Source organism: Pelobates fuscus, chromosome 3, assembly GCF_036172605.1.
Source record: "Pelobates fuscus isolate aPelFus1 chromosome 3, aPelFus1.pri, whole genome shotgun sequence".
Lineage (NCBI taxonomy): Eukaryota > Metazoa > Chordata > Amphibia > Anura > Pelobatidae > Pelobates > Pelobates fuscus.
Window position 1 is genome coordinate 249,720,218 of NC_086319.1, and position 13,680 is coordinate 249,733,897.

Here is a 13,680-nt window from a genome sequence, read left to right on the forward strand (position 1 = left end):
CTTTATAGATTTAAAGCCTCTCTAAATTTAGCTTCTACAAGGCTGGATTTCCCATGTGCTGCCTAGTTATCACTATTGAGCGATTGGGACAGCTGTGTAATTCGGGAAGCACAATGCAAGCAAAAAGTCCAATATATTTAGATGTGAAAGGAATATGCAAAATTAGTAAACGCTGCTTTTGGATTAAACCATGCTCATTACTGAACAGCCTCTGAGTTTCAGCATGGTACCTTCAGGACCTCACACAGGTTTTTCCATCTTTTGATCTGCACATATTCATTACAGATTTCTGCTGGGTCCATTTACATTTGTGCAGGTTTCTTGTCTAAACTTATGTCTCTCTCATTTCTGCATCACTTTTTTAATGGCACCTTGTATTTAAATTTCCTTTACAGTCTTTGGCTTTTTTCTGCACACTTTGGCCATTGTAGTTATTAAGTTACACCTATTGCCACTACTCGTATATATGCAGCTTGAGCTTGTATGAAAAATATTGAAAGCGGGGGGGCGGAGCCTGACCTGCAAGCAGACAAGACGTGTCAAGCTTGAGCTCCTGCTAATACCTGCAGTTTTAAGGCAATATCTCGGACCACAGTGTCACAAACCTGAATCGGAGGTGTCCAACAGAGAGCAGACACGATACCACACAGGTAGACACCTGCAGCGAAGTCAAAAGCCGCAGGAAACGGCAGCAGTGATTTGCGGCCTGGTGGCCATATAGCGGGGGAGACGCGGCTGGTCCCCCCATGCTGGTTACCGCAGCTTGACACAGCAAGAATCCACAGGGGACCCCCCCCCTTTGAACCGGTGGGGGTTATCCCGGTCCCCACGGGTGGAACCCACAAACTCGACATAAACAAGCGACTGAAACGGCACAGGCAACACTCACTGCAGACCTAAGATGGCGGAGGCATGCCCTGACCCTGCACAGGATCTGCAGCGACACGCGGTGGCCCAACAATGCCCTATTGACCGCATGCTGAAGCGCATAGAGGAGCACTTTGCATGCTTCTGGGAGCAACTTGAGGCAAAAACTGCAAACCCACCGACCCAAAACCGGGAAGAGCGGAGCAGTGGAGCAAAGCAGGAATGGGGTGGGACCCCTCCAGGCATAACTCACCCTCAAGCACCTAAACCACTCAACCTGCACCTACCTCGGCTGAAGGCCCGCAGGCCTCAGCCTCCGGATCACCGACCACGGAAGATGCGGGTCCACCGCCACCGGCGGCAACAGAAAACGGGAACCCCGCCTGGACCCGAACAATAAGAGACCTGGCCTCCCTTGCGGGTACCCGATTCTATAGAGCTGAGAAGCGGGTCGCCAGGATTGCTGGAGGCAGGAGAGCCCCTATTCCCCATGCCTGTCTGACTATTGCTGGGACTCAACCTCCGAAAGCTGCCCTGACAGCCGGCAAGAGCACCGGCCATCCGTGCACCCATCTCGCCCACGTTGAAAGCCGGGCGGTGAGTGGGCCCCTCTGATCACCCATGCCTCCACAGCATACAAACCTCCTAGCAGCAGATCACCCAGGCCGAGGGCCACCAGGGGCAGAGCCCCAAGGCATCACCCACACCGGTGGAGGATCGCCTGCAATAAGCGGCAGTTTACCACCAAGACTCCCCGCTTGCCCCTAGCAAGGGAGGACTGGAACCCCAGGAGCCCCCATGTCCGTGGTGAGAGGATGCAGGCCAGCCAGCCAGCCTGGGGTGGGAGGGATACCCAACAGAACCACCAGAGTGCTGCAGCCTCCCTAGCCCTCAACACACAGGACTTTAGATTCCCATCTGTGGGCATAGGTTGAACACAAACTCGCTGAGTACAGCAGTACCATAAGGGGTCAAACCTCAAGTACTAACTGTCGCTGACGGGACTTCCACACCTTTCCCACTGATGCCAGCCTAATTGGGCCCGCTATACGCATGCAAAAAGTGGCTGCCTGATACGTTCTCCTTGTTTAGCACTCTCTCTGCTTTTCAGGTCCTAATGTTAACTAGATCTCTGCCTTGTATACTAGACTGATATAGAGAAACAGCCAGCAGTTCTTACCTGATTTGATTCGACTCAGGACTAGGCTTAACTTGTTCTATGTTTAACTACTCGCTGCCTCGAATGTAGATGGATATATAATTTTATGAACCTCTTTACATAACCCTGTATCTACTCTCATTATAGGCTAGTAAAAAATACTAAGACTGCACCTGTTATACAATTTTACCCAAGCAACTTACAGCATGTAATACAGTTGAATAATTGATAGCACCCAACACTCATAGTTAGTCAAAATAATCAGCATTGTTGAACCTTTGTCGAATATGTTCATACCCTTAAGCATCTACGTATATAAAAAATATGTGCACGTACTCCAGAATACCCCATTGTTACAAATGCTTTGCTACTGCATGAGGAATGCCGTTGGGGTACCTCACGCCTGTATGTCATTTTGAAATGCACTGCAAAAAAATAAAAAAATAAAAAATTAATAAAAATAAAAATATTGAAAGCCAAACTTGTACTAGTTTAGGATACAGGGATAATGCACATTATATACCTTATGCTTTTTTTTACTATGAAAGTAGAGGCCACCTTACCAAATGCTGTCAGCAGGGGCTGCTGATGAGCTGTGACACCCCATAATGTTGAATGCGTATCCCGTACTCTTCAGCTGGTAGTTATTTCAAACCAGCACCCATCTACACTGAAAGATGTCGGATGAATACACTTTTAATAGAATAAATTGATTACAATGTCCCTGTTGGCTGTCTCAGGGAGCTTTGGCAGAGATTCCTGCAATAACTGCACTGGCCACACAGCCCCAAATACAGACTGTGCCGGTAAAATACCGGTCAGGTGGCAACCCTATAATTATCCTGTTTTTTGTTGCATGCCTTCTTAACTTCCTGTTTGTAGACAAATAGAATGAGCTATAAAATCTGAGAACCAAGTGCATTCTTTACAAAATCTCACACCTGTATGAAGAGGCTCACACGAACACTGCTACTGTAAAACACTTAATATTTGCACGTTTGTGGCCTTTCTGCTTGCTAAACTGTGTTCACACTGGATTTTTTTGGGGAGGCGGGTTTATCACACTTTTCTCTTTCACTTTGAAAATTTCATGTCAGCTGTACTGTAGCCAACACACCCTATCATAATAATTAATACCACCGTCAAATGAACTTTAATGATTCCCCCCCCCCCCTCATGACTAGAGGTAGTGTACAACAAGAGGAATATATTGAGTGGATTTTTTTCATCTTCAATATCTTTGATTTTTTTTCCCCCCAGAGTGGTAGCCTACATTCCAGAAAGTGCTGTGTGAGATTCTCAAAATGTGAAGCCATCCCAGAGGTGGATGAAAATGAGAAAACTCACCTTACTGAAAAATGTGTGAACATGCATTCTGATATCCAGTTTTTTGAGGTCAACCACTGGGTAAGCAATCTTGCTTGCAGTTTTTGTGAATATTTAGCGAAGGCATTCCTTGGCTCCTTGGCTGTAAACTCCTCCGTCATCAACTGGGATGTTTTCTGTACTTGGCAAAATTCTGTAAGAATTTCGTTTTCCTGCCTAGTCCATTGTGTTAGAAAAATGTTATCAACTTACAATGGGTCTTAAAGTGCCTTTGTCACCATAAATAAGCTCCATTTATTTTTTGTGAGCGCTCTATATTGGTAAAATTGATTGCTTAAGCAGGTTTCTATTTCAGTTACAAATCAGATTTACCCACAATCAATCTATCATAAGCATCCCATAGAAGGGCAAATTACAGACATTGTGGGCTGAGGAGAAATGACTGAGCCCAGCTATTCAGATCTCTGCAAAATTAAGGAAAAGATAAAAACAAAGGCAAGTTACAAGGAGGGGAGTATAATTAAGATACAGAAGGGATAAGGAAAGAGAAACCTATGGGGGAAAAATTACCTGACCTTGTTTACGGTTTCACCTCTGCACTATAAAATATCTGACGCACATCACCTGTGTTCCAAACAAATAGATCTGTATGTGTTTCTTTGAAGGGTAACTGCAAATAACAAATGCTTTCATAAAACACTGGCTTTGGTTAGAGTAACCCTCTTGCTGTGGTGGTCTGCCCTCTCTCCCACTCAAATGGGTTAAAAAAAATAAAAAATAAACCTGTGTTCCAAGGCCAGGTTCTCCTGCATGGTCATCCGAATTTGCACAGGATTCACATAAGCCACCCAGAGCTCTTGCCCCAGGCTGGCTGATGATGCCCCAATGATGCGACTGGAGGTGGAGTTACACCTCTGACCGTGGAGTTACACCTCTGACCGCAGAGTTATTTTATTTTTTTTTTGGATATAAAATGTGTGAATTTATCAATTTCACTACGTGTATATGTAGCAGTGCTTATTTGTACTTTATTTGCATGAAGTAATTCTTTTAACATACAATTACTTCCACACATCCACTCTGTGGAGGTGTTGTGTTGGTTCTGCTCTCAATTATGAGTAAATGACTAATCCAGTGTATGAGACTGAATAGGTAGTTCAAAGGAATTTGGGTAGTTCAGAGCTAGTGTAGCACTTAAAGGGGATGTTTAATTCACCAATGGTCTGATGGGGTCTGTTCACGCTATTAAAACAATGTCTAGATGTAAAAATAAAATGAGACCTCTTTAAATTGATCACTAATTTGCAATGGACCTATGTAATTTAGCAATCTCTTCTTTGTCTTGCAATCTCTTTCCAGCACCATGAACTGACACACACAAGTTGTTCATAGTTACTTTTACAAATATTTAATTGAATACCACAGGTTATAATGTGTTCTTTAACGGGGCATGCTTTTTTTCTTTATTCAATCAGATAGTTACACCTTGTTTTAACGTATAGAGTGTGTAGTAAGAGGTGGGTGAGGAGTTTGGACTTTCCTGATACTAGGCAGGTCAGCAGTAAGGGGGTGTTTAATTGGGACTTTACCACTGTTACTAGGCAAACTGAAGTAAGGGGGCTAGGATATAGGAAATAAGGTATTCAGTCTAAATTGTAAACAACCAATACCCTCTATACATTAAACAGAACTTAGCTTGTTAGTCTAGGGGCTTATTTACCAACATGTTAAAATCAGAGAGCATACAAATCCCATCCTATCAATTCCCTCCTTTGTTCACAACACGAACAGCGTGAGGACTGAAAAATACCTGGGTATGTTGCCATACCTCCAAAATGACCAGATTTTACTAATTACATGACGTAAAGTCATGATTTTATAAAGGACACGGAGGCTCTTATTAGGCTTATCTCTTTCTTTTATTCCTCAGCAGCAAAGAAAAAAGCTAAGGTGTTTATTTGAAGGAAAAAAGAAACATGCATAACTACCCTCACAGGGTTAACATTACATCATATCTCTTGACCAATAGGAACAGTCCTAGTCTTATATCCTTCCATGTAACCTCCTCCTTTTCCTCTTTCGTGATGGTGCCGAAGTTAACGTTTTTCATCATAACTCCTTATAAACTGAACACAGGCTGGTTGATAACTGGATCCCGATGTTGAATCCGCTCATGAGAAAAAAACTGTGGATCTTCTGAACTGATCCTCTTAACTGTGAGAACAATCGCCATCAACAATGGGTGTTTGTAGGTTGTCATGCTGAAAGGACAAAGAAAAACAATGGTAAAACTTGTCCTTGCCAACTATTTTCATTTCCAATCTTCTCTAGCCAAAATTGTTTGAGTTATTTATGTAATCAGTATATGTAAACCTGTAAACTTTACTAGTTCAATAACTTCTCAAGGCAACTATATACATATGCAATTAGTTCTATTAGAGTACCTATTACGTACCTGGGTTGGGATACAACATTGTATGTACCTGATCCGGGTGGGCTAATACTCGCCTCCGTGTCCTTTATAAAATCATGACTTTACGTCATGTAATCAGTAAAATCTGGTAATTTTATTAAAGGACACGGAGGCTCTTATTAGGCTAGTTCAAAGCTGTGAGATGACTACACTTGATACATGTTCCATAGGTCGAAAGTAGTCCTTAAATGTCGATTCCCGAGACCAATCCGCTGTTCTCAAGAGGTCTTCTAATCTACCACCTAAAGTGAAAATCTTTGACGCCATGGCTCCTCTGGTAGAGTGTGCGCCATAGACAGTGATATCTATGTGTGCTAAAGCCATTATCCATTTCACCCATCGGGCGAGCGTCACCGTGGATACCGGTTGGTGGGGCTGTCTGATGGCCAAAAACAATTCCGGGTTTGAAGGATTCCTGAATCCCAAAGTTCGTTTCTCATATTCCCGTAAACAGTCCACTGGACATAGCTTCCTGTTATGTGGGAACGAAGGGTATGAAACTGATGTGGTTGACGACTTCGTACGCCTGGAGATGTTGAATGAGACACCTGTAGGAGTAAAGGATCGTGCATCAACGTCCAGTGCTCTAACATCGGACACCCTCTTGCACGAGATCAGGCAAAGGAGCATGGTCAGTTTCGCTGACAATTGTTTAAGCGTGAGTGTTTCGTTGTGTGGCCAAGTTTCTAACAGTTTCAGGACTGCGTTGACGTCCCACAATGACGTGTATCGGGGTTGTGGTGGACGAGCAAATCAAATTCCCCGTAGAAGGCAGCATACTAGTAGCTGTTGGCCCATAGGTATTCCATCCACTCCCTGATGTCCTGCCGAAATCGCCGACCTGTAGACATTAATCGTTCTGTAGGCTAAACCTTGATTGTACAGGTTAGTAAGGAAGCGTAACAGGTAATTTACAGGAGCACGTACGGGATCCACCTGTTGTTCCATGCACCAACTACTCCATCCATTCCAGGCGTAGAGATAGGAGCGTCTAGTTCCTGGTGCCCAAGCTCCCGCCAGTAATTCGATAGTTTCCTGTGGAACGTCTGGTACGATCCAGGGTCCCCTGAGAGGAGCCATGCTAAAAGTTTGAACTGTCCCTGGGCCATCAGGGGGTGTGGGTTGCCCTCTGGGTCCGATAAAAGGAACAAGGCATCTGGGAGCAATCTCGGGAGGTCTATGGACATCTCCATGAGTGTTGGGAACCACGGTTGAGCTGTCCAGAATGGTGTTACGAGGACCAGTGACGCTTGGGTACGTCCGAGGTGTACCAGTGTTCGAGCTATGAGGGAGAATGGAGGAAAGGCATACAATCGGTTGTTTGGCCATCGTTGTAGAAAAGTGTCCGCTGCCAGTGCATCTGGATCTGGCCTCCAGCTGAAGAATGTTGGTAGTTGGGAGTTCAACCGAGATGCAAATAGGTCTACTTGCATCGGGCCCCAGATCGTCTGTAGCTGTAGGAACACGTTGCGGTCCAGGCGCCAGTCGCTGGCGTCGTGCATGTGTCTGGAGTGCCAGTCTGGCACTACGTTGGACATGCCTGGGATGTACTCCGCTTGGACCGAAATATTGCGATCCAGGCAGTGTTCCCAGAACTCTTTGGCCAAGTCTGTCAAAGTCTTGGATTTCGTGCCACCGAGGTGGTTGATGTAGCGGACCGCTGAAATGTTGTCCATCCGCAGGACAATGGAGCAATTGGTTGCGCCCCCGAGGAGGCTCTTCAGGGCGAATGATCCCGCCATCAGTTCTAAGCCATTGATGTGTAGGAGTTTCTCTGAGTAGGACCAAATTCCTCCGGTGGAGGTAGGCCCGCATCGCGCTCCCCAACCGTGAGTGCTCGCATCGGATTCGATGATGAAGTCTGGGGCATTCCCGAAGATTGCCCTGCCGTTCCATGCCTCCATATGTTGTAACCACCACGTGAGTTTGGCTGCATAGTCGAGTGGCACAGAATCTGAGTATGAGTGCCCTGAGCATAGTTGTGTGGCTTTTAGTCTTTGCAAGGCCCTGTAGTGGAGTGGCCCGGGAAAGATAGCCTGGATGGAGGCGGAGAGGAGTCCGATTATTCTGGCTAATTGTCGTAGTGTTAACACTGGTCTTGTGAGTGTTCTGCGGATCTCCTTTTTGATGCTTTTGACTTTCTCTGTTGGTAGGCTGAGTTTACCGGTAGTTGCGTCTATATGGAAACCCAGGAATTCTATGCCTTGGGATGGGGTCAGTATCGATTTTTCCCAGTTGATGAGAAATCCTAAGTTCTGTAACAACGTCAGTGCCCCCGATAGGTGTTGTCGAAGTTGGCAAACATCTTGAGCCATGATCAGCATATCGTCTAGATAAATGATCATTCGTATGCCTCTGCTGCGTAGCAAGGCGACCACCGGTTTCAGCAATTTTGTGAAACACCAAGGAGCTGATGAGAGTCCGAAGGGAAGGCATCGGAATCTCCATGTCGCCCCTTCCCATTGGAATTGGAGCAGGTGGTGACACTCTTCCGCCATGGGGATCGTGAGGTAGGCATCTTGTAGGTCTAATTTGACCATCCAGTCCCCTAACCTGAGCAGGTCTCGTAGGCAGTGGATACCTTCCATTTTGAAATGGTGGTATCGTACGAATGCGTTTAGTGGCCGCAAGTTGATGACTGGGCGGACTCCGCCGCCCTTCTTGGGTACCAGGAATAGATTGCTCATGAACCCAAGGGGGGTTGACGGGACCTGCTATATGGCGCCTTTTCCTTTTAGAGTGAGAATCTCTTTGCTCACTAATGCCTTGTCCCGTGCTGAGAACACTATTCGATGAGGCTTGGTTGTCTGAACAGGGGTTTGTACAAACTCTGTGATACCCCATCACAGTATTGAGGACCCATGTGTCTGCTGTCAGTTGTTGCCAGGTCTCTATAAAGTGTACCAGTCTGCCCCCCACAGTCGGTGTACCCGGGGGGGGGGGGAAGCAGTGCACTCACCATAAGGTCGTCTGCTGTATGTTGCCTCTGGTCCTCGCGGTTGCCATGGTCTGGCTCTGGTCGGAAAGAAAGGTGAGGGAACTCTCGCCTCTGGAGGCTGGAATCTAGACGTGGCGGGGCCTCTGTATCCCCGGTAGACACCGCGGGATGAACGGCCGGGCAGACGGCCCCGTTGTCTGCTGGCCCCACCAAAAACTCTGGGGGAGAACACTCTTTTGATGTTCGTCTGTGCCTTGTCTAAGGCCGTAAAAGTGCTTACGTAAAGTCCCAGTTCTTTAAAAAAAACTGTCACCGAACAGGAGACCCTTGGCTTGTGGTCCTGGCTCGGTGAGGGCCATGTTAACGAGCTTGGGCTCGATTTTCATCAAAATGGTCTTGCGCCTTTCGGTGGCTAGCGCAGCATTTGCGTTGCCGATGAGGCATATAGATCTCTGGGCCCAGCCTCTAATGGCTAATAGGTCAAGGGGCGTTCCGTCATTTAAGGCCGCCTCGACCAGTTCAAAAATCTTGGTACTAGGGCCTAGTGTGTCCAGCACTTTATCCTGACAGTGGCGCAGGGAGTAGTCAAGACCCTTTTTTGTTTTCCTGCCAGACTTTCCTAGAAATTGCGCAATTTGGGGATCTATGTCTGGCGTGGTGCAGGCCATGTCGGGCACAGTTGGGCGAGGGCATTCTGCTTGCAGTTTCTGCCTGGTGGCTTTATCCAGGGGCTTACGAATCCTGGCCGCTATATACCGCGCCACATGATCTGTCGGGTACCAGTCGGCCGACCTAGGGTTTTGCAGCGTATCAGGGTCGAACAATGGTTCGCCCTGGGGGTCTAGTATGGCGGATGTATCCGCGGTGTCATACCCAGGTTTGTGTGCCTTGCGTGCTGGACTATGGCTCGGCGAGGAACCCTCCCATTCGGCTGAGTCGACTACGTCGGACTCGCTCGTAACCTCCTCAACATCCGAACCAGAGTCGGAAGATTCTGTTTGGGCTTTTGCCCATTTCCATGTCCGCGCCGCTTTTGCCTGGCGGGTGGCTCGTTTTCGTGGGGGCACCACGACCTCAGGTGTGACAGGACGTACCCTGTCCGTCATTTCATTTTTGGAGGCATGTTTTCCCACGTTGGGTTTTGCACACGGCTTTACGGCCCTCTCTGCGTACAGGGGGCTCATCTGCGGCCCTGGCGTGGGTTATATTGGGGTTAGATGCCTTAATGGCGTTCGAAATGGAGTGGGATATGTTGTCAGACATAACCCCCATTGCGTTATAAATAGCCTGGGTGACCGATTTTGACATAGTGGCATCTAGGAGCGAGTGGAACTCCTCTGAGTCCAGGTGCTCCAGGGGGTTCACCGCGTCCCCTTGCAGGGTTAAGGGCTCAGACCCTGTGGTCCTGAGGTGGGTTTTGGCGTCCCCCTTATCACTGGGGCCAGGGGCAGAATATTCACTGGTGTTCTGCATTTTAGAGAAGCTAAAGGGTGCGTGACACAGTATCTAAGAATAGTTAACCTTCTGCAGTAGCAGTAGAGAAAAGGTTAACAGGGGCCGTAGACAAGGCAACAGAAAAAACGGAGACAAAGAACTTGCACTGTCAGCTTACCGAGTGTTCCCCTCAAGCCAATCAGCTTGCACCTTCTAAAGGGCTGTGCAAGCTGAGGTAGAAAAAAGAGCGGCAAAATTTTATTATGCCGCCCCTTTAAATGGCTGCCGTCCTGTGGGTCCGCGACCGCAGAGTGCAGCGGCGGGAAAATCCCCTGAAGAGAGACCGGGCTCTTCCCAGAGGCTTCCCTGCGGCGAGAGGACAAAGAGGGTAATAAACTACCCGGTGGAACCTGCGGGGCCGGCACACCCGCGGGGGGGGGGGGTGCCGGCGGGAACGCGGGGAAGAGGCTCCCTGACGGAGGACGGAGGGAAGACCCACAGGGAGGTAAGCCAAAACGACAAGGCGTTATATATAACGAAAAACGGCAATAACCGTCAAATCACTTTGCAAATACATTCCAAATCACAAGATATTGTAATGGAAAAATAAAGGTGTACTTAGCTGAGGCAGCAGTAAAGAAAGAGGAAAAGGAGGAGGTTACATGGAAGGATATAAGACTAGGACTGTTCCTTTTGGTTAAGAGAGATGATGTAATGTTAATCCTGTGAGGGTAGTTATGCATGTTTCTTTTTTCCTTCAAATAAACACCTTAGCTTTTTTCTTTGCTGCTGAGGAATAAAAGAAAGAGATAAGCCTAATAAGAGCCTCCGTGTCCTTTAATAAAATTACCTGGCTTGCCGAGTAATCTGTGGTCAGGAAAAACAAAACAATTTGGAAACCTGAGTGGGAGCGGTGACCGTGCAAGCCCTGCTCCTCCTTCACAGAGCAGCTGCCATCTTATGCGGATAAGGATAGATATTGTCCATCAGAATCCAAGGCTGAGGATTTAACCTTTCTTCTAATAGCAGTATACAAACCCTTAAATACAGAGATAGACATGCAGCACGAGCACGCAAAAGATAGCTACTACATCGCCTATTCATTACCTTCCTTCTGAGGGAACCTAACCAGCTTCTGAAACCAGTCCAGTCAAACCCATCAAATTCATTGTCTTGTTTTAGGTCTGTCACCACCTTCCTTATGTCATTTAGGTATTTATGAATGGGTTTTGAATGAGAAGAAAGATTAAAATGGCACATACCCTAAAAAAAATTCACACATTATTATTCTCCTCACCAGTCCTCCCAACCAGTCGCCTATTCCCAAAGTTCAATCAAATCCATCAACAAGATGCAACCCAGTGGGAAGTGATAAAGGCCTAATAATAAATACTTTTTCTTTCTACACTCCGCATACATCAAAACACATATTCAACATCAATCCCTGGATCCGCTAACACTTCCTCTCTCCGATTAACTGTACAAAAAGAAAAAAATTATTACATAGTTCAGAAAAAGAAAATGAAGTCTTTTAAAAAAATACAATGAGCTGAAGTGATCTGGGTGCCTATAGTGTCTATAGTGTCCCTTTCATGTAGTTGTTCTGGTGAATAGAATTACCTTCAGGCATTTTCATGCAAACCGTTCCTTTTTAGAGAGAATGCAGTGTTTACATTACAGCCTAGGGAAACCTCCTGTGGCCACTCCTCACACTGTGCAGCACTGCCACTCAGCATGTCCACGCTCTGCATGGAGACTCTGAATTTTCCTCATAGATTCATTGATTTAATGCATCTCTATGGCCATCCTGCCTCCTTGTCGATTTCAACCACTCCAATGCATTTCTCTATGGGAAAGCATTGGATTGGTTAAAAATCATAAATTCTAATGTCACCAAGGAGTCAGATTGCGGGAGGGGCCTGTGCGCAGCACTGGACATACGGTATGTTTTAACCCCTTCTAATGGGGCTAAGGGGATGGTGGGGCAAGCCACCCAAATGGTGGTGTTAACACTATAGGGTCAGGGATACAGGTTTGTGTTCCTGACCCTATAGTGATCCTTTAATGATAAACTGCACAATGGGTAGAATAAATCTAAAATTTGTACAATAGGAAGGACATCCTTGCTTGTGAAGAGAACATCTGATATGCAAACTCTTTCGTATATTGTCTGTTGATACCCGCAATGCTTGATATGGAGAGCTACTAAAAACTTTATGATTTACTCTTCCAGCTCTATTTTTGTTTTTAGTTAAAAATAAATTAGTTGTCCAGTATCCTGCTCGTTACACTCACCATTTTTCTTTTTCAGTGGCGAGTCAGTACCTACATTTGGCTTATGCTGGGGTTTCCTGTGCTTGCAGTGACTCATGGGCTGGCGTGTTTTATCTCCTGGATTCTGATATTCTTCATTCCCATCTCAAAGATGAATGCAAGGACACTAACTAAAGTGTTAATGATGCCTCCTGAACATGTGCACATTCGCAGTCCAAGAATTGTAAGGCCCTAATAATTTATCATGTCTTTATTGCTCATTGATAGTGGAAGAATAACGCAAAACACAAAGTATGTTCACGTTTATTTGAGTTTTGCTTGGATTTTTATTTTTCACATTAGGTAGACGATTACAGTGAGTACGAAGTTGTTCTATGCTGCTATCACAGTGTGAATATTTATTACTACAAGTACTCTGTGGATGGACTCAACGTATTTGCTGTCAGTATCCTGTTTTGCCTGTTCTGTTAAATTGTATAAAATTTATCCTGTGATCGGACTCCCATTTTCATTTTCTAACAAGAAAAAAATGATCGCTGCTCACATCAATCATTGTGCTTAGATGATGTTTAAAATTCATCATTTATGATATTACTGTGTAAGTGAAGAGTGTTCATCCTTAACATTCTGCATCCAAGATCTAATCTTGTTGGTCGTTGTGTCTTTGTCGCTGGGATATGCTGATAGCCATAACAATTACACCAGCTCTGCAGTGAAATTCACTCTCTCTCTGCTCTCTATAATGCCTTTGTCATACTACATTGGGATGGCAATTGCAAGGTAAGCTTCAACTGTTGAAATGCTAATAGTCTGATAGCAACAATGATGGCGGAACATAGTAAAATATGTTATATTAATGTTGTAAATAGTTACCTACCTATAAGTTGTTGTGGTGGTTTTTTTTTTTTTTTTTTTTTTTTGTTTTTTGTTTTTGCATGTATGGGCAGAAGCAAAATGAATCACCTATCACACACACTAACAATTAGGGATGCACCGAAATTTCGGCTGCTGAAATTTTCGGCCGAAATCTGTCAAATTACCAGGGGTGCGCAATTTCTATCGCCCGGGCAGGTATTTCGTTTCTTTTCAGCCCTCCTGCTGCCTTAACGAAGAGTGACTTTACAGGTCCTCGGTCCATGACAGAGTACCCGACATTGGGAGGGGACCGGCAGCTTTCCCCGTGTGCCGCCGGGTGCGAGGCCCCTCCCA

The 13,680-nt window shown here is 45.8% G+C and overlaps 1 protein-coding gene across 2 annotated transcripts in view; it reads left to right on the plus strand.

Annotated features, from left to right (window-relative positions):
- LOC134601053 (uncharacterized) overlaps positions 1 to 13,680 on the plus strand; it is an 81,572-nt gene that overhangs the window by 56,920 nt on the left and 10,972 nt on the right. For both annotated transcript variants that reach the window (XM_063445469.1, XM_063445470.1), the window contains exons 7-10: positions 3,287 to 3,433; positions 12,509 to 12,694; positions 12,814 to 12,916; positions 13,110 to 13,251. In XM_063445469.1, coding sequence (XP_063301539.1) covers positions 3,287 to 3,433; positions 12,509 to 12,694; positions 12,814 to 12,916; positions 13,110 to 13,251 — 578 coding nt within the window. The remainder of the gene's footprint in view (positions 1 to 3,286; positions 3,434 to 12,508; positions 12,695 to 12,813; positions 12,917 to 13,109; positions 13,252 to 13,680) is intronic.